The sequence below is a fragment of the Lepeophtheirus salmonis genome, chromosome 3, assembly GCF_016086655.4.
Source record: "Lepeophtheirus salmonis chromosome 3, UVic_Lsal_1.4, whole genome shotgun sequence".
Taxonomy (NCBI): domain Eukaryota; kingdom Metazoa; phylum Arthropoda; class Copepoda; order Siphonostomatoida; family Caligidae; genus Lepeophtheirus; species Lepeophtheirus salmonis.
Genome location: NC_052133.2, coordinates 46,261,722 through 46,289,619, shown reverse-complemented (window position 1 = coordinate 46,289,619; position 27,898 = coordinate 46,261,722). Strand labels below are relative to the sequence as shown.

Sequence of the window (27,898 nt, the reverse complement as noted above, 5' to 3'; positions counted from 1 at the left end):
AAGTTAGAAGCCTTTTTATGGCCTTCTAGCCTCAGTTCTAAGAGTTTTGTACTTGACACTATTAAAAAAAAGCGGCAAAAAGCTACAATTTGATGTTTGTTTTAATTTTGTGCAATTAAAAACGTTCAAGCAATAAGCAAAATTACAAAGGGTGAGCTATCTTCTCCGGGAACAAATCAATCTCTGATAAGATGATCTTCACAGTGGACGCTCTTCTGAATATGAAAAATGATCGCTTCTTGGATTAATCAAGAGCTTTAGGACCAAACATCCAGCTCAGATCATGGTCCTTAGCGTTGTGGCGTCCGAAGGCAGCAAGATGCCTTCTTACTCCTTCAAGGTCAACTGAACGTCCCCACGGACGTCTCCTAAGAGGTCTCAGGTACCATGGCTGAAGAGCACGTTCCTCAGGGACAACTATTTTTGTACCCAAGACAGTGTCCCAGGACACACGTCCAAGAAGGTGCAGTATTTCTGCAGGGAGAACATGGATGCTTCTGGCCAGCAGACTTCTTGCCTTCTTTTTCACCCAACGGGAACCCTCCGGAATTTGATTATAGGTGAGTTTTAGAGGGCAAGACAAACAAGACTTCTCATCCAAATGTAGATGCCCCGAAAGGCGTGGTCACGAAGGAGTAGAGCAGCTTGTTCTGGAACTTCATCATGCCAGTTGTGCTTTTCATCGTCATTCATAAGTCTGAAGTCTGAATTTTTGATACTTTTGTGCAATTTGCTGTACATTCGAAGGATTAATCAGAATAATTGATTAGTAAAAATTGATAATAATTAATTGATAAGTACAAATGTAACTCAAACTCTATTTTGAGAAAATTCATTCTAGCTTGCCTTTGTGTTGATGGGCCACACAATACTATGTATACTATGTAGCTACCAAAATAGACAAATTTTCAATACATCTAAAGGATTTTTTTTCTTAAATTTGATTGTTAATACATAAATAATCCAAGATGGCCGACTTCCAGAATGATGATGTCACTTGAAAACGCTCTACTTAATTGTATTTATATCTTGATTGTGGAATTTCTCACTAGTATTGCACTTTGAAGCCGAATTAATGCACAAATGTATATACATAGGTACATGTTTGTTTAAAAAATGCATTCATGTCCTGTCAAAAAAAAACTTTTAATGTGAATGAAATATAATATGATTTTATGACGTCACTGTGTTGAAAAAGATACTTTATTACATTGTATAAGTATGAACACACATTAAATATTAGAATGGTTTGTTTTTCAACTTTTTTCCAATTTCCATGACGGCTAGTGTGGAAAAATTATGATATGGTATAGAAATTACCTATGCAAAATTGCAGCTTGGTCATCTTTAGGTGAGCCATCTCGACCAAATAATGAAAAAATGCGAACACTCTTTACTTAGTGAATATAGATACGAAGTAGATATTTCCAGTTATTCATCCAAACATAGCCAATTACGAGTATATGGATAAACTTTGCTTTAATTATAGAAATCTTGGGGCTTAGAGGCCAGTCCCCCAGCCCTCACTCATGATAAGGGCCCGCGTTAGGTATACTTTTAAAAAGATAGACAGAAAATAAGTATTTTACAAAAACGTCATAAATTATAGAATAGGAACGACTTTTCATTAGGAAGAAAGGTTATTCTAAGACAGTATTTTTTTTTAAAGTCATTCAGTGAAATATGCACAAAATGTAATACAAAAGTTTTAACCCAGGTGTCGATTTGCTTCACCAAAAAATAACTCGATGATCACTTGTTATTTTATTTTTGTTGTTTTTGGTCGGATAGGGATTGTAATTCATAAAAAGCGGAACCCGTTGACTTTTCTAAAAAAAGGTCAACTAGAAAAAAAGGAAAGGCTTTGACTATACAAACTTAAATATTTATGTTCGAAGAAAAACAAAATTATCTTTTAAAAAATTTAATCTAATCTTTTATCTATGACACAGGCCCCACTCACGCTGAAACATCCTATGAAAATGTCATATTTGAATATAAGTACAATGCTCACAAATAATTTATCTTTATGACAACTTGGCTGAATTGTTAAATAAAAATATCAAATTCACACTTAAATTTAAAAAATACTAGGGTTACTAGCCGACATTGCCCTGACTTATTAGACGTTGGCGACCATACAAATTTTACTTACATAATATAGAAGATAAGACCCTAATAAATCCTTGATGTTACTCTCCATTTTTCATGAGAACACTCACTCACGCGAAGCTACTCACTCAATACTTAAACATTCTTACCTCAATAATTAAAAAAATAATATTAACAGATTGGCAAAAACAAAAGTTAATTTGATTTCATGAGCCAGGAAGTACTTTAGCTCATTTTTAAACCTTATCTAAAGTCACATTCATTTTTTTTATACAAAGAACTTCCCGCTTTTTTTTCTTTGTTAATATGAGCTGAACTAAACGCCTACGAGATTTCGTTTATGTTATTTAATGCCCCCTGTATATTATAGTATTTTTTTTTAATACGGTATTGGTATATGAATCAGGGCGTACTATATACAGTTATCCCTGTTAAGTGTTTCCAGAACATTCATAAATTATTTTTTACTCACTAAATGGCTCTTAAGTTGAATCAATGTTACTTTTTCACGAAAATTTGCAAGATTTTGTAGCAAAAGAACATATGTTTCACCCAATTGAGTCAAATTAGATGAACTCGCTGAATACTTAAATTGTATCTCATATTCACCTAATCATATGCCCTAATTTTCTTTTTGGAACATCCTTTTAGATTGAAGGAAGCAAGAGTTTATTTTATTATAAGTATTTCGGAGTGCAAATTGGTTTTAATATAAAAATTAATAAGTAAAAAAAGTAATTGAGAAATTAGGATTATGTGTTATTTAACATAACACATAATATATATTTTGTGTTTAAGTTTGATAAAGTAGTATTGTGTTTTGCTCTGGAAATTTTAAACCGGTCTGAGAGAGTTAAAATTTTAACTAAGTCAGTAAAACTTTGGTCTGGACTGATTTCGTTGTAAAATCCATAAAAAACTGTTCTTGCTCCGTATTTCCGTAATTTTTTTAGAAAATAAATTTCATAAAGAAAAATGACGCGTTTTTTTTATAAGAGGATAAAAATGGCGGTTTTATAAGCTTACCTTTTTTATAGATAATGAAACTGTCGTTTTAGATTCATAAACTGATTTTACATTCAGAACTAGTATACTATTCAACATTTGCAGATTTGATTTTTCATAAGATTAACTCTCAAGCCGTCAGTTTGATTCCCCCACCCCCTCCCTCCCCACATTCATGGATAATTAGAGTTAAAAAAAAGTGGAAAAAAATAGCCTTTTGAAAAATAGAATTGACCATTTAAAATTTAAAAAAACATATTTTAAAAATGGAAAGAAATATTAATTTCCCAAATAACCGTTACTAAATGATATATGGACACACTTAATCAAAAAGTCCCAAAGAAGTGTTTAGCCTTTCCAAAATAAAAAACTAAATTTTTAGAGAAAAACGAAATGGTGGTGGATTTTATTTTCTAAAAAACGTCACTTTATTTTATAGTTGGGAAAAGTGAGATGTGAGTCGAAAAATTTGAAACAAAAATTCCCCTCTGCCTCCAAATCTACCTATGATTAGTGTTGTGTATGCCTTTATTTGTTCGGTCCAGTCCCGTCTTAGGACCGCACCGGAAATGTTGGTCCTTGGAGTTTTTCATAAACATGTCAATGGCATATTACGCCAAATAAGATATAGGAGATATGAATTAAGACCATTTCACATATCTTTCGAAAAATATTCATGTTTTCATTATAATATTTCCTATATAATACTAACAGATATTATTTTGACTTGGTTATATAATTTAATTCTTTATATGACGGAATAGTAAAAATAAACAACCTCAATTACGTCACAAGGGTTCGATTTTACCTTATTTAAGGCCCGAAAAGTGGGCTGGACTAATCATGAGACCAACAACACTGCCTTATGATCCGACAACAGACGAAATACGAAATCTTCTATGTCCATCATCATAAGATTTAAGTTATAAATCACTCAATTTGTTCATACATCTTCATTAAAAATGAAGATGTATGAAGTTGTTTAATGTTCCTTGTTATAATTTAGACAGACATGTTTGTAAATATTTCATTATCTAATCTCATATCATGTTTAATAAAATATATTCTTATTTTATTTCCAACAGACACTCTTAGCTGAAAAAGTTATTTATCAATCAGGCGGTACTCCAGAGGACATTGCAAAGTGTATGCTCATACAGTCCTTACTTTCAAAATTAGGACTCTCCAATGATCTAATAATAAATGCCATGAAAGCTCTCGTTCGGAAGGATACATCTGCTTCGGCGTTTGAGCCAAGGGGTAAACCAAGTCCAATATCATCTCTTGGAGATGAGGGAATTACACAAAATGATGTTCTCTCCGTTGTAAAACTTCTTAAAGCCTTGGAACAACGTAAAGTTAGAGGAATGAAGGATATAATATCCCTTATTGAGGAGGTTGGTGATAATGTTAAAACAGAAACAGATGTTATAAATCTTTTAGAGAAATTAGTACTATCTGGTCTTGTTAAACTTCCTGATATTAATAGAACTTTAAGTATTGAACAAAAATTCAGCAGCTCCGGTGTATCTAATGTAAAAGACCTCTCACGATCCTTACTCCTACAAAAAATCATGTCTGAAAATGGGATGACAGAGTATGAAATATCTAGTGCAATGTCATTGATATTGATGATAGAGGGTCTCGTCACTTCCTCCGAGTTTGATGCCTCAATTTCAGATGCAGATGAAAAATGTTTAGATTTAGTTCTCTCCATTTATGAGGAACTCATTGATCCAAAAATACCTCCTGAGTCCATTCGACTCATGAGAAAGGCGATGAAGCAGAGAAGAGGATCGGTGGAAAATGTAGCAGAAACACTTATGCTGGCTTTAGCTGCTGATGGAGAGAGTCATGAATCTATCGCTAGGGCTATGGTGAAGGCCTTGAAAACAACAGGTGCTTCCCCAGAAGAAATTTCTAGAACAATATCTCAATCTCTTGAAAAATTTGGAATGTCACAAGATGAAATTGCACAAATTATTGCACAAGCTGTGGCGGATTCTGGAGCTTCAGGTAAGTCCGCTAATTAATTTAGAGTAATTTAAAAAAAATGAAATACTATATTTGAGATAACGCATCCATTTTCAGCATCTGATGTTGCCAAAGCCTTAAAACATACTTTTGCATCTGCCATTAAGGATGATCCTGCAAATGCTGCAGAACTTGTAAGATACATGGCTGAGACTCTTGCAGCTTCGGGTGCAACCCCTGAAGAAATTGCAAAAGCAATGCATGAAACACTTTTGGAATCCCTATCCGCTGGAAATGAAAAGTTGTTGGAAGTAGCTGACTCTGTTGCTAGAACAATGACAGATGCTGGAGCTTCTGCTCAAGATATTGCAGCAGCTCTGAAAATGGCGATGAAAGCCGCTTCAGGAAATGTTGGAAGTAATATTATTCAAGAGCTGGCAGTCACCATGGCTAAAGCTATGATATCCTCTAATGCATCTGTTGATGAGACAATTCAAGCAATAAGAGAGTCCCTTGAAATGGCTGGTTGCTCTCCAGATGAAATTGCTGAATGCTTAGTCGTTGCTTTAGCTTCAAGTGGAGCCGATCCAACCAAAACTGCAGAAACAATACAAGAAATTCTATCAAATGCTGGCAAGTTATTCTTAAATTATAATATATATATATTAGTTAAATTTTTCAGGCTTTAATGAGGAAGAAGTTCAACAAAAAATACTTGAAGCCATGCTTGAATCTGGAACATCCGTTGGAGATATAGCTCAAACATTGGCAAAACAAAAACTCCTTTCATTTATAGGAAAGTCACCTACTGATGTTTCCAAGTCTCTGTTAAAGTTATTACGATCCGGGGATAAAATTAATAAGGAAGCTATTCAAAGTACTCTAAAATCAGGAGGTTTGGATCCAACATCAGCTGGAAAAGCTTTGTTATTCCAGAAGGCATTAAAATCCCTTGGATTAGACTCTAAAACTGTTGTTGCCTTTATTTCACTGCAAAAAGAAATGATGAACGAAGGAAAATCTCCAAAAGAAATTGCTAGCTTGCTAGAAAAGCTGGTGGGGAGTAGTCCAGCAGAAAAGGATGTTCAAAAGCTTATTCAAGATTTATCCTCGATTGAGTTAAGTGCAGAAGATATTATGTCATTATCCGATCTTGAAACAGAAGTAAATAGATCTTCAAAAAAATCCTCAAAATCTCCAGAGCAAGCAATGAAGGATCTCATAGAAATTTCGAGTAAAAAGAATATGTCCCCTTCCAATCTTATCCTTATCCAAAAACTTGTGAATCGTCTTGGCATATCTTTGACGGATGTAGCTAAGCTTTCAGCCATTCAAAAGGACATGTATGAATCTGGAGCATCTCCTCAAGATATAGCACTTGCATTGAGTCCTGCACTTCCTGGACCAGAGTTTATTGGCGAGGGATTGAAAGATAGCTTAATGAAAAAGATGGAGGCATGTGATGTTAACGATTGTGTTGACTTATCTGATGCCGTTAAGGGAGCAAATATGTCGACGGACCTCATGAGTAAAATTATTTTAATCCAATCTACAATTGAAGCTCAAATTATCTCACCTGAGAAGTCTTCTGAGGAATTTTGTAAACTAACTCAAGGAGTAAGGGCAAATAAGGAAGAGCTATCGTCCATCTTTAAAAAAATCCTATCTCAAAATGGAGTATCTCCAGAGACTCTAAAAAAGCTTATTACATTTGAAAAAGCTATTGGTCTATGTGGGACAGAGTCAGAAACCATTTTTGCATTAAATGATTTTGTTAAAACCTTTGCACAGAATTTTGGAGCTGATGAGAAGTCTGTGGAAGACACATTAAGGAAACTCTTCTTCAAGGAAGATGTTTATAAATCCATTGGAAAAAAGGTCAATGATTGTTTGTCATCTTCAGAAAGTTCAAAAATGAGTAAATCTGAGCTTTCCTCACTTTCCCAACTTTTTGAAAAAATAAAAAACCCAGGATTTTCTTCCTCTTCAATATCCATAGATTCGTCAAATGATTTAGAGGCCATGCTTTTGATTGCTTTGCAGGATCATCCTCTATTAGGAGGCTCGGAAAAAGGCTTAGAAAATCTATCACAAATTCTATTTTTCCGTGATTTATTCTCTGAATTAAGTATAGAAAAATCAAAGGAAATGGGCAACGGAATGCGAATCCTCAACAAAATTTGGAAGGATGGTGATCCATTAAGCGTATTTGAAACACTTCAAGAGGTCATTGGGAATAATTTAGAACCTTTTGACTTAAAGCTCCTACAGAAGGTTATTTCTGGTCAAGTTATGCCATCCACTTCGACGCTGACCCAATTTTCTTCATCTCTAACAGCTAAGTCAAAATTGAATTTAAATTCTGCTGATGATGAATTTATGGATCAAATTTTCAATTCTGCTTTGAATATGGCTTCATTGTCAGATGATGATATCTCAAAAGCCATGTTAGTACAAAAAGTTCTCTCGGCTTCCGGAGTATCCCTGAGGTATTAGCTCAAGTCATGGCTTTTCAAAAGGAAATGTTAGCATCTGGGACATCATATCAAGAACTAGCAGCAGTCTTGGAAAAAATGTCCGGGGGTAAGAGTGAGGACTTGGTGGAATTCCTTCAGAATGTTATTAATGGCACCATGACAAACTTTGAGAATAAGGATGTTGAAAATCTGATGAAATTAACAGCTAGTCTTGGCCAAAGTGACGCCTCCTTTCTAAAAGGAATGGATCCACAAATGATTGCCAAGGCTTTGATGGTTCAAAAGTTACTCTCAAGTGCTAATCTAGATCCACAGGATTTAGGAAAAGTAATGTTTCTTCAACAGAGCTTCGTGGAAGCAGGTTCATCTTATGATAAAATAGCGGCCTGTATGGAAAGATCCTTATTTAAATCCGGAATGACTCTCGAGCACATGTTAACTCTTATTGAAATTGAACTGAAATCTTCTGGTACAGGAGGAAGAAAATCAAGACTTTCAGCAAGGGAAATTAAGTCCATGCTATCATTTAATCATGTACTGGGATCGGGAACTGCTGCCGTGAATGTTATGCGAAAACTAAATCCAGATTTACTTAAGTTATTAGAAACCACTGTGAAATATGATTCTTCTTCAGGTAAATTTGTTTTTAAGTACGAAGCAGGGGGCCACAGCATGTGAAGTTTTGTAGGGAGGGGGTCGCAAAAAAGTACAATCTTATACAAATAATACTTTAGCCTCTGTTAATTCTTAATCCTATGATGATGGTCATTATTTTCTACCTTTTTGGAATGAGAAAAATACTCATTTTTTTACTGACAAAATGGTTTATTTTGAAAATTGCTCATAATCAAAGATTTTTTTTTTTTTGAATAGAAATTTTTAAATTCCTGAGTTGAATTTGAATTTTTTAATATTCGAAGTAACTAATTGAGTTTTGTTGGTGATATTTATATGTAATAAAACCAAGATTTTCTCCATACAAACACATCTAAAATTAGATTTGTAATTTTTCAAAAAAACATGGGGTGCTGTCCCTTTTTTTGAAGAGGCAACAATGAAAGTAAAAGATTCGCATATTTTTGTTTAATGATTTCGAGGCATTTTTTCCCCCCTATTTTTTCCCACTTGAGTCAGAGATCCTTCTTATTATATATACTTTATACATTTACAGTTTTAGTCTGTAATTTGTATTTATATACATTTTTTGTTGGCAGTTCTTTAGAATTAAATATAACATATTAAACGATTTCTGTGGTAAGTAATGAATTGTTTATTTTAAGTTATACAAAATTGAAATTTTTGTTAAAAATAATTGTTAATATTAAAATGTGTAATTAAAAAAAAAGTGAGGAATTTTTGCTGAAATTTGAATTTTGACAATTTAAAAATGTTAAACACAATATATTTGGCCCCTATTTTACTCAGATATATTATATTGTATATAATAAAAGAAAAAATGACTTATTTGGGAAAAGAAAAAGGCCGTCTCTACTTCAAGTATCTCGAGTTCCTTTAATTATACTGTGATTATGCATTTTCGATGGCGTCCATGGAATTTATGACCTAAATTTTTTTTGTCCAGTCTGTCAAATCCATGTATCAATTATGGAGTGTACAAGGTCTATTCAAGAAGTAAGGTGACTTTTCATATTTTGAAGGCAACGTACATTTGGTATGCTCGATTTAAAAAAAATGAAATTAAGTACTCCAAAACACTTGAAATGTTGACAGCGGAATGCGGTGAAATTGTTCTGATTAAAAAATAAATGTTTTCATGTGGTACAAACTATTTTAAGATGTCCAGGAAGATGTCAATAACGAGCCTCACTATGGACGCCCAAGCAGATCAACAATGGATGTAAATGTTGAATCAGTGAAGAAATTGTTTTTGAAAACAGTCGAATGACTATCAGAGAAGTTGCAGAGGTTATTGACATATCGGTTGGCTCGTGCCATGAAATGTTAAGACTGCATCGCTGGAAAAGCTCAAGGCTTTACTTAAAAATGCTAATGAAAAGTGCTTCGAGGGATGGAAAAAAACCTTGGCACAAATGTATTGTATTTGAAGGGCATTATTTGAAGGGGACAATATCAATATTGATGAATACATACATGTTTTTTCCTAAAAAAATACAAAGTCACCTTACTTTTTGAACACACCTCTTATAATGTTATAGTTTTAAATTAAATAGATACTTATAGTGAACAAAAATATCTAGGGGAGGTCCATAGCCCCTCCCTCCGTCGTAGCTGTGGTCTTTCCTGAAGATTCTCAATATATATGTTCTTAATTTTGAAATAATATAGGTTCCAACTTTGAGGAGCTCTTATCAGTCATGGAGGATAACTTTGGACCAGCTGTATTCCAACAAAAGACCATTGATGCACTCGTTGTAAATGCATTTATGGAGAAAGCCGGAGCTTCAAAAGACGAAGTAGAAGAATTGATGCTTATGATGATGAATAAAGGGGGAGGAGTCTCACAGCATTTCGTTAATTCCATCCAAGAAATTATGAAAATCGGTGGGAATATGGATATGAAACTGGATGCTCTTAAACTTGCAATGGAAGAAGAATCAAACAGCCTCGTTAATTCTTTACGAAACGTTTTCATGTGTAAAGATCCAACATCAGAGGATTTAATGTCCATTGGAAACACGATTGCTATGAAACTCAACGCAGATAACGCCTCAAAGAATGACGTCAAGTTGGCTTTGATTGACATCCTTGATGAAGCTCTTCAAGGTACTAATCAAATCGACTCTATAACCTCTTTATGCTATGATTATTCTTAATCCTATTTATACATTTATTTTGACTAATTTCAGATGTCTTGGATTATGAATTGGATTCGAACTTAATATTCAATTACTTAATGCTAGCTTCCCTTGCCATGACTACTCATATGTTGGAGGAAAAAGGAGGGGATTTAACAGGAGGTGAGTTGGATCACAATATCAACAATATATATATAAGTTCTAGGACCATTATCTGAAAACATTTTAGCACAATGTGCCGAAGGCTCAATTGGATATTTAATATATTGTATTGATATATGAAAATGCATAACGAATTCAATTTAAAATGCTAATAAACAGGTATTGTTTAAATGCTATATATGTCATATAGATAAGTTAATTAGTGATATTTAGCAGAAAATTATTTCTTTTTAAATTATATCAATTAATAGTCATTTTATAAACACAACATAGAAACTAATATTACTGTAAACTCCAAGTCGGTGTTTAATTCCATCAATTAATATATTCATTGAATAATTGTATATAAAATTTTAATTACTACAGAAATGTGACTAAAAAAATTATTTGACACTTTAAGCAATTATCCAATTTGCTTAATTTGTGGTACGCATAGTTATGGCCAATTTTATGGGAAGGTTTCAGGCCCTAGACGATTTCAGGTAAATATTGGAATTTAATTCCAATATTTACCTGTGTTCTGTTTATATTATTATTATTAATGAATATATTAGGTTAAGTAAAAAAGTTTAATTATTTTTCGCTACATGTCTTTAGTGAGCTATATCTCACGATTAATACATTGCATTAAAAAAAAACTGAAAGAATACTGAAACGTTAAGGTTACACCTTAAAAAAGTTCATTGTCAGTTTTGTGTTTGGCGAAGGCAGTTGAGTGTGACAGCGTTCAAAAATGAATGTAAAAAAAAGAAAATTCGATAAATTCTTAATTATTACTACAACCAAGGTGAAAAGTTGGAGCAAGCGGCGAAAAAAAAGAAGATGTTTATAGACACAATACAGTATTGAATGCAACAGCAAAGCGGTGGCTCCAACGATTCCGTTCTGATAATATAAACGTCGAAAATGTCTATAAAATAATGGAAATTGTTAGGTTGGATCGGCATATAAGCACTAATTCACCTTTTCGAACCATTTAATTCGGTTAATCTTAGCTAAGTTAATTTTGTTGTAAAAAAAAAAAGTGAAAAAACGCTCAGAACTTATTCCTTTAGCTATTAATTTAAATAATATTTTTATGCAAAATAACAGTAATCAACTTGGCTATGACATACAGGTTTGCGCGTCTAAAACTGAACACTCTTTTAAATTGAGGGGTTGACGAGGGGTTCTCTTGTATACCTTAAGGCCAAGATCTTTCTTAACTAGCCGGTCCATGGTCCTTCTGCTGACGTTGAACTCCCTGGAGAGGCCCCTGACCTTGCCTCTCTTGTCCTCGACAGACTTTTTCTCGGCAGCAACCACTTCGACCGACCTTCGAGGCCTTGACTTAGATCTTGTGGTCGCCTCTGGAGTCCCTTTGGCTACCACGCTGTAAACAGTGGTGCAGCTGCAGTTCAGAACCTGTGCAATTTCAGTGGGAGTTTTTCCACACGCGGAAAGTTCCAAATGCGCAACTCGACGTCTCTCCATCTGTTGTTTCACTGTTGCTATTTAGATTTTGTCGGAGTTTTGCTTATAACTAGTCAAGACCCTTGCCTCGAAATATAAACTGGGTTCAACTCAATACAATCACGAATATGTGTATGACGTAAAATTTAAAGGAGTGTTCAGCTTTAGACGTGCACACCTGTATATAACATTAAAACAATACTCTTTATTATATTATTATTTTAAATTGAATTAAAATATGCATCGCATAAATCAATATATTTAATATTATTTTTCTGCCAAATGGTCCTCCACAATATGCCCGTTCGGCAAAAAAAAAAAAAAAAAAATCGGCCAATTATTTGCTAATAATATAAATAAACTATTCATTAATTAACATTCCTATGTTCATATTTATTTTTAGAATCAATTCAAAGTACATCCAAAGAGGAAATTATCAACCTTCTTGAACGACTACTTCAAGAAGCAGAACTTCAGAGCGAAGTTCCAAAATTAGCAGTTTATGGAAAGAGCTTTGAGGGAATCAAAGAACTCTTAGATATCCTTCTGTCTAATGAATCCACACGTTCAGCTCTTAAACGACAAGTAGCATTTCTATTTAATTTCGAAGAAATTGAAAATACCACCGTCCTGGGACTCACTCTCCAAGAGATCCTAAAAGAAAGTAAACACATTCTGAGACCATGGGATATTCTTAAACATAGAAAAATCCTGGGTTTAAAGACTGCTAAAGTACCCAAATTGACATATTCCCAGGTATATTGTTTCTACAAAGTTTTACCTGAGCACACTGACGGCCCACCTATTGGACTCTCTTATGAATGATTGTAATACATTAATACCTTTAACTCCAATTTGTTAAAAGTACTTGTCTATTTTTAAAAAAAATCATAAATACTTCTTGAATTTATCAAAGAATTTTTTTATTTCCATATACAAAATTGATCATTCGATATTTTTATAATTGAGACATTATTCACCAAATTTATTTGCTCAATTAAAAAAAAAAAAAAAAAAAAAAAAAAACCCCAAGACTCATACGCTTAATTGTTTCCCTTAATTTATTATAAATATTTATATTGTCATTCGTATTTCTAAAAAATAAATATTAACTGTCATGGCAGTCTAATTAATTATAACGTAATTTTGCATTTGAAAACATTATTCTTTTTCCCAATTCGTTAACCATGGTAAGTAAAGCCTGTGACTACGAGAGGGAGGGGGGTATTTTTAGGCATGGGCTGATATAAAAATATTTCCGGATTCGATCCTCTATTATATTAATTTGAGCCTTCCCCCTTTGTATTTTGTCATTTAAGATTTTTATATTAAAGAACATGACATCAAACACTTTGCCCGGTACTTTTGTCTTAAATTATTTTGCCTCAGGACATTTTTCCTTAAGGATATTTAGTCTTAATATATGAATAAATGAGATTTATACGTTATTATTGTTAATTTTTGCTTAAAATTGATGTTCCTCTTTAATTTTTTAATCAAAATATCTTATGTTTAATACAATAAAAACATTAAATGTCTATTTTCCGTTGGAATAATTATAGTCTGTTCTCAAAATATGCTTGTTTGTCAATCCATGAGTGTTTTCTAACATGAATAATCCATTTCCAGTGTTGATTTTTGTGAAATATGTACTCATAATCCCAGTTCGTTTTAAGAGTAATATTTGTTTCAATTTTTTAAGTGGGCGGGAGGGCTCAACATTGCTTGGAATTACGCTCACACTCAAAATTACTCCTCAGAGTACATACCACAAAATTGTCTGTATTAATATAGATTAATGAATATTTCTAAATGCATGAGAGAGGGGCCGCTATTAAACATAAATTTGAATGTTTAAATATGATTTTCACTCTACTCGCTACAAATTCGTTTGGAGTATCCCTTGAAATTTAAGCTTCAACATAATCTCCGCTCCTCTCATAGCATTTTAGGCTTAGGCGACTAATTTTGTAACTATTATTATCTATTTTGTTTCAATAGTAGTTACATATATTGAAAGAAAAAGGAGAAAAAGAAAAGATATATAATACAATTTGTTATAACATTAAGCCTCATGTCTCAAACTGTACAATGGACACAAGAGGACTCGTTGCATACCCGTAGTGAGTGAGGGATTCCAAAAAGTGGACATTCAAGGGAGTCCTCGTAGCAACTACTTTTTCTTCTTCTCTCTTTTTGTTTCTATCTCATATCTTCTTCTCTCTCTTTGTTTCTCTCTCTTGTAGTTGGGGCATAGGAATACTTATTTACTTTTATTATGAGATCAATTCAAAAATGAGTTTTATTCTTGAAATATTGTCGTGACCTTATCTTAAATGGACAACGATATAGAGTGTTTATAGAGAGGCCTTTTATATTAAATATCATATTTTCAGCTATCAAATGCAATACTTTTAAACTTTTTGAATCTATTCGTCTTGAAGCTATGAGCCTCTGAATAAAAAACATCTATTTTCCACTTTAAACAAAGATAACTCGAGTTACAAGTATGATGCAGAAGTTTTATGGTTTTAAATTTTTTGATATTCCGTGTTAAAATATATTTTTATAATTTATCCCTATCTTCAACAACGAGGGCATAAAACTGCTTTGAACCTTAAAAATAGTCAAAAATAACAAGAAACGTTCGACCTGTATTGGAGGCCACGAGGCTATGAGAGAAAAAATAAGGCCATATTTGGAATCAGGGATCATATTGTACTAAAGTAGGTATATGCTGTTCTTGTGCATAAAAAAAAGTGTGATTTTGTTGGATAGTGTTATTAATGTTTTATTTGTTTATCTTATATATACTGAATATAACAAATGACTGTTTTTACATGTTTCCTCCTGTTGTAACATCTCTAATCCTGATCTGCATCATGTCTCCTCCTGGTGTATCAAGTATCCTATTTTGGTTTAGTTTCGAAAACACCAATAAATGGCTATTCATTTTTGTAGTACATCAAAAATACTTTGGAATTATTTGTTTTAGATAACTAACTATGTCATGTTGTCCGGGCGTTGAATTATCTTTAAAATTGTGAAACTTATAACAGTTTAAAAAAAAAAAAAAAAAATATTTGTATCGTGTATCCTCACCCAGTCAAATCGGGATATATGAAAATACGCTTATAGTCAACGTTCTCTCAGATTCATAAACTTTTATGGGAGTTCATCTCCCCCCAACCCCCCAAACAAAAAGAGGCTACCTACGCCACTGATGACAACTTACCTGCTCTCCTCCAAAACATTTTTCAAATTGTGAGAATTACCACAGTCATTTTGGGTGTATTTTTTAAAATGACCAAAAAAAATACACACGATTTTCAACACTATTTATACAGATATTTGATTATACTTAATCAAGTAGAGATTCACTGAGATTTAAAGTACTTTAAGGAGTACAATCATACTGGTTTCATAGTTTTTTTTGTTGAATTAGTCATTATAATATACAAAAAGTATATTGTGACAGAATATTAAAAAATATTTTTTTTTTGTGATTGTGAATTTACTTGAGACACCCGTGGATCCTAGCCTATTGTTGTGTTTACGAAATTTATTTACGCATCGAGTTGAAATTCAAACAAATATATAGTTACATTAATTTTCTAAAAAGATAATACCAGTTAGAACTCTATAATTCCCGGAAATTCCATTGTAAAGTTATGGCAACAAATATATATACAAAGCTCGTAAACCAGGGATCGGTAACGAGTGGGTACTTTATCTGAAAATGAGTTAATATAAAAATATAATAAGATTAGCAAATTGAGAAATAAGATAATTACGAGTATATTACTTTAAATACATGGATCTTCATACACTTTTGCATTTTTACAGTTCGGATTGCCAAGCCCTATTATAGTACGCATTATAGTACTATCCAGTATCCAACTAATGATGCAAGTACTTATAGTACTTGTCATATTTGTATCTCAATTTATTGGTTAGCTAAACACGATTTTAATCATGAATCCCTATTATTGATTGATGAATATCCCAAAAGAAAGGAAGAATTATATAATGAAGATTAGCTATTAAACGTCATCAATGAAAGTCATGGCTGTTAGGAGCGGTTGCTTGGTAATGGTACCTTTGAGTTCGAATAAGCAATTTATTACTCATTTGAAGACGGAAAAAGTACCAATACAGATTTTATGTACAGGCAAAATCATTTCTGAGAGACCCCTTTCGTTAGATGTATTAAACATAAATTCCTTATTTGAAATTGATTTTTATTTTATGTGGTGTTGCCAACTGGAAGAGTGAATGTTATTTTCTTAAGCTGTTGTTATTATTTAATTTATGAGTAGTGAACTTTCTTTTCAACTACATATACCATATCATTGTTGTATATCAAACCGGATTGAACATTTGCATGTGCTCATAAAAGACGGAAAGCAACCGTCAGGATATGTTGCGAAATTATAAAAATAATTCCTTGTGGGACTTTAGAGTAGAATTGAGGATCGATATCCGAGTAATTTTTTTTGTTTATTTTTTATCTCCCTGCTTCCTCATCACAGCTGTTTGTAGCTGATCTAATGAAACGTCATAACAGCTAAGCTGTTCTCCATTAAAATATTCTTCAATTTGTTAGGGTTACTATTTTGATTTTCGGTTTCTTTTTTTTTAACATGCCCAAAAGAAATTAGCATAACTGGTTATTATACTTAAAACTTCAAGACAAAGTAGTGAAACAACGACCATGTGATCAATATTTGTAATAGGAAGGGATCGTACTTTTAAATGAATTCACAATGTAAACTTTGTGAAGAGAAGAAAATGTGCATTTGACAATATGATGTCATCTGTTGTATCTGAAAAAGCGACATCTTGTGACGGAAAAATATAACACATAGACCACGTTCCTCCTCAAGCTAACAAGAGCGTTTCACTACTTTCTTTTAAAGCTTGAATCATAGCAAGGGATATATTTTTCTATGTAGCAACACATTTATTTAAAAAAAAAAACTCCTCGCAGGGATTCCAGTTATTTTCACATTTCTAAATTCATAACTATCTGTTCAAGCCTACCAACATAAACATTAACTTTTAAGTTATAGATTTGTCAAGTCTTGCCTGTTACTTACACTATCGTAACCCATTTTCCAAAAAATCAACAACTATTTATGTATTTATTTATCTGCTGTGGATTTGTCTAAACTTCCCAAATTTGATTTTTTTCTTTTTGATTTGTTAAGTTTGAAATAAATCCTAGTATTTTGTGAATATATTAATAAAAATAGAACAATAGTTGATGAAAGTGGCTTAATTGCCTGACTACCATTTAATTCTGGACCATATTTTAATTTATTTTGGAATAAACATTGAAAGATGCAATGCAGATTGTTATAAATGTTGTTTCTTGAATTAAAAAAAAAAAAAAAAAAACTATCTTGTTGAGGATTAAAGATCTATTAACAAATAGAAAATATTCCAAGAATGAGGGAAAATCATGTAACATAATTTTTTTCTCTTTTCTTTTTTAAGGAAGCTTGAAAGATACAACCCCAGATTTATGTAGACCTGATATTATTCACGGGTTAATTTTGACAGCAATTTTTCAATTCGTAATCTTTTCTTTACACACAAAAACTTTTCTGAGGAAAACGCAATGTATTCATTCATTTTATACTTGCATTTACACGAAGCCGGCGTTCCGTTTCACCTGAAACAATATTTATTGACTTTTAACATAGAAGAATCTGACAAGACCATTTCCTTTTAAAATAACTCGTACAAGCAAATTAAATAAATTTAGAGAAGCAGCTAATTTTTATACGCTCAATGCGTTCATTTTCTATTGTCTAATCAAAAATAATAAAATTCCAACTATATACAATAACCTTTTTAACCGGCTTTCGTCTTAACTTTGTTTCTCTTCGAATCTAATCCAATCAAATATCTCTGTATATACCCCCCTAAGTAAATAAGTAGTTTATATTTTGTGGTATTCTTGGCTAGTAATTTTTTCACAAGGCTACCAAAAAAAAAAAAAAAAAAATTACTTCCTTGTTGGCTAGTGCCTAATTTTAATGAGCGTTAAACCTTGAGTATAAAGATTTTTGCCAACCTCAGATACCACCTAATTTCGTCACTTATTTTATTTCTTTTCGATGGTAAGGTTGTGAGATACAATAAAGGTAACAACGTGTGTAAAAATACTATAGGAAAAAGCAATCCCAGACTATCCCCGTCTAATATTATTTCTTCAATTACTAAGCAATACTATAATAATGGATTAAAAGCGTAGCTATTAGTTTGTATTACTAGACAATGGGCAAAATTTCTTCATATATATAATAAAATGGCCAAATATATATCCTGTAAAGGACAAGGGATCAGCAAGAAATTGTATTCCTGATTTTTTTGGAAAGGGGGGGGGGAGCATATGTATATAATAAGTAACTTATTCCTTTGTGTATTAATGAAAAAGAATAAATTATGAAATAACCATGACGTATCAAGGGAGAAGAGGGAATCGACAGCTGACAATAAAATACATGGGTTTTTTTTTGTCAGCGAGGTAACGCCGTGATATATTAAATGAAATTGAGAATAATTATTTTCAGTATTAACGAAGCATTTATATTTGTTAACAAAACATATATTTAACTTGATAAAAATATACTTCGTATTTTCTTTTTCTCATTTTGCCAATAACATAATGATTTGATGAGTATTTTAAATCTTTGAATAATATATTGTAGAAATTTTTAAAACGAGCAGTTGAACAATCAACATTTAAAAATAACCAAAAATTAAAAAAATTGAAGTTTAATTATATTCATCGGAGTCATAACTGTCCGTATCCTCGAATTTCATAGCATCATCCATAAAACTATCCTCTGAATCTGAATCATTAAGATCATTAGAGGTGATACTATCCTCACTTTCTACATCCGATTGCATTATTTTTTTTAATGAGGCTATTGGCGACTCTTTGGGAATATTATATGGGGGATTTGGAGGTGTATTGGGCTTTTTGGGTTTATCCTCTTTGGGTTCTGGCGAAGGGGATTTCGGAGGGGGAGCTGGAGGTTCCTTCTCTTTCTCATGAGGTTCTTCCTTTTGAGGTGGTTTTTCATTCGGTTCTTCCTTTTGAGGTGGTTTATCATTCGTTTCGTCCATTGTCGATGTTTTATCTTCTTCTTTTTCAATGGGAGGATCTGAACTTTTCTCTGGGAGTGGCTCTTCACTTTTCGGAGCAGGTTTTTGTTCCTCTGGTTGTTTAGCTTCTATAGGTTCTTCCATGGGCTTAACCATAATTTGTGTACCCTTTACTTAAATTAAGGGGATGAATTCTCGTAATTTTTTTAACAGAGGTTTTACCTTCTTTCTCTTTTGTCTCACTAATATCATGACATTCAGAGTAGAGAGATTCTCCATCCTTCTCTAACATATCCTCATAATCTTTGGAGGATTCTTTTAGATTTTCCTTATCCGCAGATATGATGCTGATTTTACTTTTCAGTGAAACGGTGGAGCCAAATCTGTAACATTTAATGAATAAGGTATAAAATTTGCTTGAAGAATTTATAAAAATTATCAGGAGTGCTCATACTAATGACCGATTCTAGAATGAAACAATTCAATATCAACACTTGATGGCTAAGCAATCCTGTAACTAACGGGGCATTAGGGCACTGGGCCCACCTAAAAAGATGCTTGTTTCCTACGCAGTGGAAGATTAATTATAATTATACTTTATAATGAAGTATTAAAAACTGCATATTTTTACTACAATATCAATTATTGTGATTACATCCATTTATTTTTTAATGTCCCTCCGATCCTTTTGACTTATGAAGAGTGAAAAAAATACAAAAAATTTTAAATACATTTTTCAAAACAAAGGGCATTAAAATTTTTCCCAATAATAAAAACAAGTTCATTTCAAGCTGGTCAAACGAGTAAGGAAAATCTTTGTAGTATCCCTGGCTCCTCCAAGGGCGTCCACAGGGGGTGGGCTGGAGGGGTTGTAGCGGTCCCAAATTATTGAATTTTTGTTTCTCACTAGAAAACGAAATATTTGATTTTTTTTTCTAAAATACACAGCTATAAAGAAAAAATTTATTAAATCTACAGCAATTATTAAAAAATATAAATTTTCAGAAAAAAATTTCAAAAATTAATAGCTATTCTCATAAAATTAATTTTTTTTGAAATAATTTCAAAGTCCAAAGCAAGCTGTTCTCAGAATTAAATTTTATGGAAAAAAATTTCAAAAACTAAATCTCAAGTATAAAATATTTGGAAAAAAATTTAATATTTGAAATTTATTTCCAAAAAATTTAAATTTACCCTTTTTTTTCTAAAAAAATCCAAAAAGTAAGCCCTCCCTCCCAAAAAATATATTTTTGATCCTGCGGACGCCTGTCTCCTAGAATTTAACGTACTTGTCCTTGGTTACGGGACTGGTTCCATGTTAATCTCGTAACCTGAGCACTCCTAAATTAATTAAAAAACTATAACACAAAATACTCCAATTTTTCATATTCGTGGATTGGAGTCTGCTTTTTACATCCGAACCGAACAAGACATGGCTTATCAACATTGCAACAGGATTGGTCACTCCTACACCACCAAATGATCAACGCCAATATAATAATCAGAGCGATCAAAATCCCCCAAAAGTAGAATTGTTCGAAGCTGAAAAAAATTACTTTACTGTCAGTGTACAACTTTAATCCGGATAATTTTACATAGCTAAAGACAAATCCTTGTCCTTACAACAGGCGGGTTGTAGTTCAGATATGCAGCATTTCTCATCATCTTTACAATGAAATACGTTGTTCGGATCCTCCAGGCCTAGGTCCTCCTCTACCGGACATTCGATCAAAAAGACAATCATCCTTTAGTTATATCACCGTTTTCTAACATTAAAGTGAATATGGAAACCAATACATTAAAACAATAAAGAGTATATGAAAAACAACCGTATCCTGGGAAACAAATTAAAGTGGAGACGCAGTAAAATATTTTATTAGTTGATATATATTTCTTCATTTCAGTCGTGATTTAACCATGACAATAATTTCAAACAATATCACACATTACTTGTAACAACCTGAATATTTTGTACATTGTTAATTTAAGGGACTACAAATACAACGAATATAATAAACGATAAATTCTCTATATGATATTGATAAATTATTCCTAAATAACATAAATTTTACATTGAATTTAAAATTCAAAATATTTATCTTCTGGAAATCCCATAGGTGAGCCAGAGTTAGAAAGTCTAGGCAGACTTTCATTCTTAGAGCCCGTGACAGCCACTCTACGAATCCCACTTCCAGTCCAAGCTGCATTATGTGAATTGCCTTCCTTTGTCCACGTATATTGAGTAGATGTTGATGTAGGAGGAGGAGATCCCACAGAGTTTGGGGAAGAAGGGATTGATCCTCTGGCCCTCCTCTAAAAACGGAAAAAAATAATAAACAACGTTATGAAAGATTGCTTTATAAACATACTCGATCACTTTTAGGACAGTAACTAGTGGTGTGGGCATTCACACCACTAGCGTTACAAAGTGGACATATATAACGCATTAAAACTGGGCATGTAGTTTTCCCATTTTCATCTTTTAAGGTATGGCTATTATAGAACTTTTCCAGTTCCCCATTTTTGTGGCAGAAGGCGCAATACGTATACATGAAGCGCGGTTTCAATGATCGAGGAGGAGATACCATTGGATATAGAGTGGAATCCATACCCTCTGATGTATATCTATCCCCACTGCACTGAGCGCCTCTATTTACATCCTGATCGTAAATCTTCAATGGAGGAGGTCGTCTAATGATAGTCGGAGATGGTTGTCTCGGAATCTGAGCGACTCTATACCGCTCCATCATTTTAGCATACTGAAGCTACAATTACAATGTTGTTAATAATAAGGCGGGCTTTAACTAGTCCTTTACTCACATCCTCTATATCCGAATTCGGATCAGATCTCTCCGGATTTTGTCTCATATATCCAGACATGACTTCTCTTTGACATTCGTTAAGGAACTGATCCCTCAAATCAAAAGTGCAATAGTATTGTTATTAATGCGTAGTAAATTTTAATCCCAAGTCCGTGGGAAATTTTATTTTATCTGAGCCAAAGAACTGAAACAATGGAAAAAGAAGTACTTTCCCACGCTTCTACCACTCTTTTTGTCTTCAACAACAACAACAAAAAAAATGACTTATGGGTGGAGTGAACTATTTTTTTTTTATGAAGTAAAATACTAAATTTGCAATTTTCAAAATATTTAATAATAATTACAACCTCAGGAGCTATTTTAAGCGAATGGCAAAAAATTTACAAACCCGTGATGGCTGGGCAAGCAGACCAGCCATAACTATGGATGGCACTAAATTCTAGGGCCTATAAATAATAGTGTTTAAACTTGGTTCAAGATTTTCGGTCCAGACCGTTTACCGAAAATTTATAGCTTTCAAATTGTGGATCCATTTTTCCGGTCTTAATATATAGACTGATTTTTCCGTTTCAGTCTATTGAAACAAACATGAAGTCATCAACACTTCAAATATAGACCGAATTTTAAATAAAACCTATCTTGACCGAGTTTTTATAATACCAATTCAGATGGAATTTTTCTTTGAGACAGGTAGAAACTCAACTTCTTTAAAGCACTGAATTAGTTTGGTCCACTAAAAATCATAACACTCTCAGACTGGTCTATTATTTTCTAACTGAAACCCAACACTAATAAATTATTCGGGGAGGCCTGGCCCCCGGGGATTACACCCCTGTAAAATAAGAATTTATAATATACCTTGGATATGATTGACTTCATAAGATAGGCATTTCATTTTTTTTTTCCAATGACTAAAGAACAAGGGGTTAAAATTTTGTTGTCAAATTTGTCGAAAGACACCTTTTTTTGTCAACAAATGAAAGTATGACGTCAAAATTTTGATTTTGCCTAATTTATAATCTTATTAAGATTATTTAAAAATAGGGATTATAAAACATAACTTCAAAATTGTGAAAGTTTTGTTCCCTCCCTCTAAAAAAAGAATCCATGTATTGCAAATACTGAATTTTTCTTATTTCCATTTTGAAACGTCATTGCATCCTAAACTCAAAATATGTAATACCTCTAATATTATACAAAATGACCGATCTAGGTATAATACAAGAATGGAAATTAACTATTCGCCCACTACAAGTAAGATTTTAGTGCGTCAAATTCAGCTGACACACTTTGGCGAGTAATTATGTATAAAGTACGTTCTCAGGTAATTCTGTAACCAAAAATCTTTGAGATACCCGCTAATTATAAATGTCGCGTCCATTTTTCCAGAGTTTCCTCATGTTTTGAATGAGTCAAAGCTTGTAAATTGCAAATTTAAGCTATAAAAATTATTAGAATGGGCACTCCATGGAGTGCAAACCTCAGCCTTAAATAATTATGGTCGATTATGTATTTTTAGTCTTGCATGACCTTCACTTCCCGATATTTAATGCCATCTTTCTGTGTAATCTCCCTACAAAACATACCAAATTGGTATGCAGGGGCGTCTGCAGGACGGTGGACTGCAAGAGTTGTAGCCCCACTCAAATTAAGGAAGTTTTGCTTTATCCTAGAATTTTTTTAGTCGGGATAGTTCCGGATTTACAAAAAAAAAAAGAATTTGAATATTTTTTCGAAAAAATTATATTTAAAAATGTTTTAATAAAAAAAAAATTATTTTCTCTGAATAGCTGATTTTTGATTTTTTTTCTTCAACAAATCTAAGTTTTTAATTTTTATAACTCTAGTTATTTAAGCCCCCAATACCGCTGACATAAACAATACTGATGTCACATGAAAACTCTCTATTGAGATGTAATCTTTGTAATAACTAATTTCCACTAAATAGTATTATATCAAAAGTCACTTTGCAGTTAGATTTATTTTAAGTTAACTATGGATCTTAACTGAAGAATGGCTTAGTTTCTGCTATTAAATCAGAACATTTCTACTTCACTTCTGTTTTAAACGCCTTTAAAATTGAATTTATTAATACGGGGATCGAAAGAGATAAAAGAGATTTACCGGATAAAAATGAAAAACAAACTTATTCTGGATAGGTTCGAGAGTCTGGCTTCGACATGAATAGATGCATTGCACGGCTTCTCAAATGATGAAAGGACGTTTCTACGTTTGTAAACAAAGGACTTTAACCAAACCTTTTTATCCAGAAAAGGAAGCAAAACATGGCGTTAGCCCCCTCGTTATCTACGCACTTTAACGTGTAGTCCATTGAAATATGAACAATTAAATAATTGATGGAGGTTGAGTGATTAAAATTAATTTATATTTTGTTATATTAAAGCATGAACAAATAGTTAGAAAATAAATCAAATCTAAGCTATCTAGCATACAGCCACTTGAACGTGATCGACGAAGTTCTATTCGCGCAGTACAAGCAGTTGACGTCTCCAGGACCACTATCTACGCCGTTGACAAGTCGGTAACGTTGTAGAGGAAGAAGAGCTCCTCCAAAAAGGCCAAATTGAAGCCAGAGGAGGTAAAGAAAACATCACAGGCTAATCCTATCAAGTCCATGAGGGCCCAGGCAAGAGATCTCCATCTACTACAGCTTTTGGCTGCATGTCGAGGGGAAGGCCTGTAGTATCTGTCATCCAAACACTGAGCTCTCAAATCCACTGTCAGCCAGCACCGGGACGCCATAACAGATGACTACATCATCAGCGGCCGACAAGCTGTACACTGCCTCCTGGAAACCATCATTGCCGCTAAGGACGTCTACATTACTGATTAATAGAGCAAAGCCGCTCATCTATTTATATATAGAATTAATTTTGTTCAAATAAAATTGTTCATTAAAAAACTATATCTTGTTCATGTTTAGTATTCGAAATATTCATATTTTAATGGACAACTCGGTAATACACAGTTGTCTTGTTCTTCCTCTGTTTTTATATTTTATACCTAGTTAAATTTGTGTGTATTGTCTCCGATATTTAATTATATTTATTTGCTTTTTAATTCATAAATTATCTTTTAGTAAGAAATTAATAAAAAAATGACATATCTATCCCATTCATTCATTCATATTTGATTAACGAAATAGTTTTTTGTTTTTCAGGATGTCCCTTAAATCACTAATATTTCCCGTTAATTGAAGTCAAATATGTATTTCCACACAGAAAAAAATCAATTCTTCTTTAGTAATTGCTTATCGAAGGTGCCCAATTTACTTTCCATCAAATTAACAAATAGTTGGGCCTATGCCTCAATGAAAGGTCTTACTTGGCATAACCTGTTTGTTTTTATTTTATCATAATAGTTGTCTGTTTAGTTGCCAGCTTTTTGATTCAACAGTTTTATGTTTAGAAAATTTAATCTGTAGGATTTTGGGCATGTTAAAAAAAAAATAAACCGAAAATCAACATGGTTACCTTTAAAATTATTAAATTTCTTGGAGGAGAACAGCTTAGATGTCATTATGTTTCATTGGATGGTCTAAAAGAAGCTGTGTCGAGAGGGTGGAAATAAGGAAGTACACAAATATAACATTAATTTTTTGATAGAAAGTAGTGATGGGAAGATTAATTGGAAGCAGAGAATCGCGTGCTTTTTCTGAAATTGGAATCGGATCGTAAAAATAATGTTTAATTTCCGATTTTTATTCACTGTTATTTTACTATTTATTACTTTTCTAAGTTATGAAGAAAAAATCATTAAATATATCCGTCAAAATACAAAAAAAAGACCATGTGAATTTATGACCTCAGTCCTATAATTTTATAAAATATCGTAATAAAAAGTTCTAAAAAAAAGCATCATAAATTTTTACTAGAATTGCATCAGAATCGAATTCGGGAATTTTTACTAAAATTACTTTGGAATCGGCATCTGGATTTTTTAATCGTCCCATCTCTAATATAAATTGAGGATTATTCTTCAAAGAATACAATATTTAATATATATAAATTTTGAGAAAAAAACATTCCAGCTTGCTTTTGTGTTGACGGGCCACATATTGGAACCTTCAAACTTCAAAAATTATTGTTTATTATTGTGTGAGGAAAAAAGTTTGAAAATATCCAACAATTACTTAGTATTTTCAATATAGATTTCTGATTTACATATTTATTTTTATAATGGAAGAAAAACACTTAAATAAAATGTTGGATTTTAGTAAATGTTCAACCTCCATTGTAATAAAAAATACCATAGATTTTTTTAGAAATGATGATACTCTTGTGATCACAGAGCCACTTTTTAATAACATAATCTTTAGAAATTCTTAGTTCATTTTAAATGAAGAATCTTAGTCAGGTTCTCTTTGCTTTACGTTAAAGTTTATTTTTTATTTATTTTAGGCTTTTTTTTTCACAAATTAGATAATTTTTTTTCACAAATTACACAAAAATAATTGTTCAATTTTTTCATAATTTTCCTCAAATTACAATGTATATTTTAAATAAATGAATGCCATCACTAACATTTTATGCAAATTTGTTGTATAAATTAATAAATTGTGAAAATGAATTTTTAAATGTTTTTGTATCAAAAATGAATGATAGAAATCTATTAACAATTAGCCATTTAAGTTAGTTCATTTGAGTGTAAATCTAAATTAACTCAGGGTATTTCCCTGTGTACACAGCAAAGATTTCTTAGAAAGACACATTTTTTTTCCCGTTTCGGGCTTACATCTACACAAAGCGATAATTTTTGGAAACGGCTGCTATAAAGAGCGTTATAATCTGACAACACCATATATACACATCTTTTCATGTGGTTATATTGTTAAAAAAATTGACAATGGAAGATTGCGCTCTGTATGTAATTGCAGCATAAACAGGGATCTTTATTTATCTTCATTATTTTGTTCTTGAATCGATAACATATAAGTAAAAAGTAATCACTTGTGTGTGAAAGACGAATTATAAGACTGATGAATTGTCGTAGATTTATATTTGTAAGTTCATGTTGGACTCGGATAAGAATTGAGGATCGACATTGGAATAATTCCTCCCTATATCATTGCTAGATATATTGTGCGATTGGCGTTAATTTCCTAATTTCCTTTATCTAATAGTTTCTCTCAGCCAATCTAATGAAACGCCAGGACAACTAATCTGTTCTCTTCCTGAACATTCTTCAAATTGTCAGGGCGAAACGCTGTGATGTAAACCCTTTGAATCTTTTAGCTGGCCCTTTTTTTTGAATTGATAATTAGAAGAATGAATTTTCTTTTCTGTAGCAGTTGTCATTATTATGTAATTCCTGAGTAGTGAACATCGTTTCCTAAATATATTCAATAATATTCAAAACCTGATTGAACATTCCTCTGTACTGATAAAAGAGGAGTAACCACCTTATCAATTCTCGTCGATCCTTCACATTAGGTATCTCAAAAAGTATAGAATAAGCGATCTCTCTAATTCTACTGTTTGGATTATTGAGTAGAATAGTTAATGCTCCAGAAAATATCAAAGCATAGATTATGCATTTTAAAATGTAAGAACCTTATTACGGAGAAACGGACAGTTTTGAAACCTATAAAATTGGGGGAATTAAGAGGGATTTTATTAGAACAACTCCTCTCTATATTGTTAAACGATTAAAACTCCAAAATCTAGATTATGTCATTTCAACTTTGAAGCTTGCTAGAGATGTTATTTAATTTCATCATTCCCTCTCACCAAGATACTCGATGGTTTTCTATAAGATTATTCGCAATTTTAAATAGTTCAAAAGTGTAAAAACTGGGAAAGTTACTTGCTTGTTTTTTTGTTATTCTAGTTATTTTTTCTTAATACTATTTTATTGTTGTTACATCAATTTTGCATATCCTTGTTGTTAGCTATTTTTTGACATCGTTTTAAACACGTTTGTTTGAGTGCATTGTAGACTTTTGTTGTCCTTTTTTTCTAGGAAAGTAATTTTATAC

General features: G+C 32.3%; 4 protein-coding genes across 4 annotated transcripts in view; 2 read left to right on the top strand and 2 right to left on the bottom strand.

Moving 5' to 3' along the window:
* The window catches only part of LOC121115218 (uncharacterized), a 33,482-nt gene extending 25,895 nt beyond the window's left edge, over positions 1-7,587 (top strand). The window contains exons 4-6 of the mRNA XM_040709414.2: positions 4,203-5,133; positions 5,209-5,724; positions 5,774-7,587. Coding sequence (XP_040565348.2) covers positions 4,203-5,133; positions 5,209-5,724; positions 5,774-7,587 — 3,261 coding nt within the window. The remainder of the gene's footprint in view (positions 1-4,202; positions 5,134-5,208; positions 5,725-5,773) is intronic.
* Positions 5,955-13,499, top strand: LOC139905021 (uncharacterized). Its single transcript, XM_071887443.1, has 4 exons — positions 5,955-8,202; positions 9,876-10,313; positions 10,397-10,507; positions 12,363-13,499. Exons 1-4 carry the CDS (start codon positions 7,596-7,598, stop codon positions 12,782-12,784), a joined length of 1,578 nt encoding a protein of 525 aa, XP_071743544.1. The 5' UTR covers positions 5,955-7,595; the 3' UTR covers positions 12,785-13,499.
* A 5,043-nt stretch (positions 13,500-18,542) lies between these two features.
* Positions 18,543-20,906, bottom strand: LOC121113957 (uncharacterized). Its single transcript, XM_040707769.2, has 4 exons — positions 20,674-20,906; positions 20,453-20,620; positions 19,301-19,461; positions 18,543-19,251 (listed from the first exon to the last, which is right to left on the bottom strand). The coding sequence occupies exons 1-4, from the start codon at positions 20,820-20,822 to the stop codon at positions 18,746-18,748; spliced, it is 984 nt and encodes a 327-aa protein (XP_040563703.1). The 5' UTR covers positions 20,823-20,906; the 3' UTR covers positions 18,543-18,745.
* A 41-nt stretch (positions 20,907-20,947) lies between these two features.
* Positions 20,948-22,064, bottom strand: LOC121113956 (nanos homolog 3). Its single transcript, XM_040707768.2, has 3 exons — positions 21,899-22,064; positions 21,448-21,843; positions 20,948-21,391 (listed from the first exon to the last, which is right to left on the bottom strand). The coding sequence occupies exons 1-3, from the start codon at positions 21,956-21,958 to the stop codon at positions 21,158-21,160; spliced, it is 690 nt and encodes a 229-aa protein (XP_040563702.1). The 5' UTR covers positions 21,959-22,064; the 3' UTR covers positions 20,948-21,157.
* Between the last annotated feature and the right edge of the window lie 5,834 nt (positions 22,065-27,898).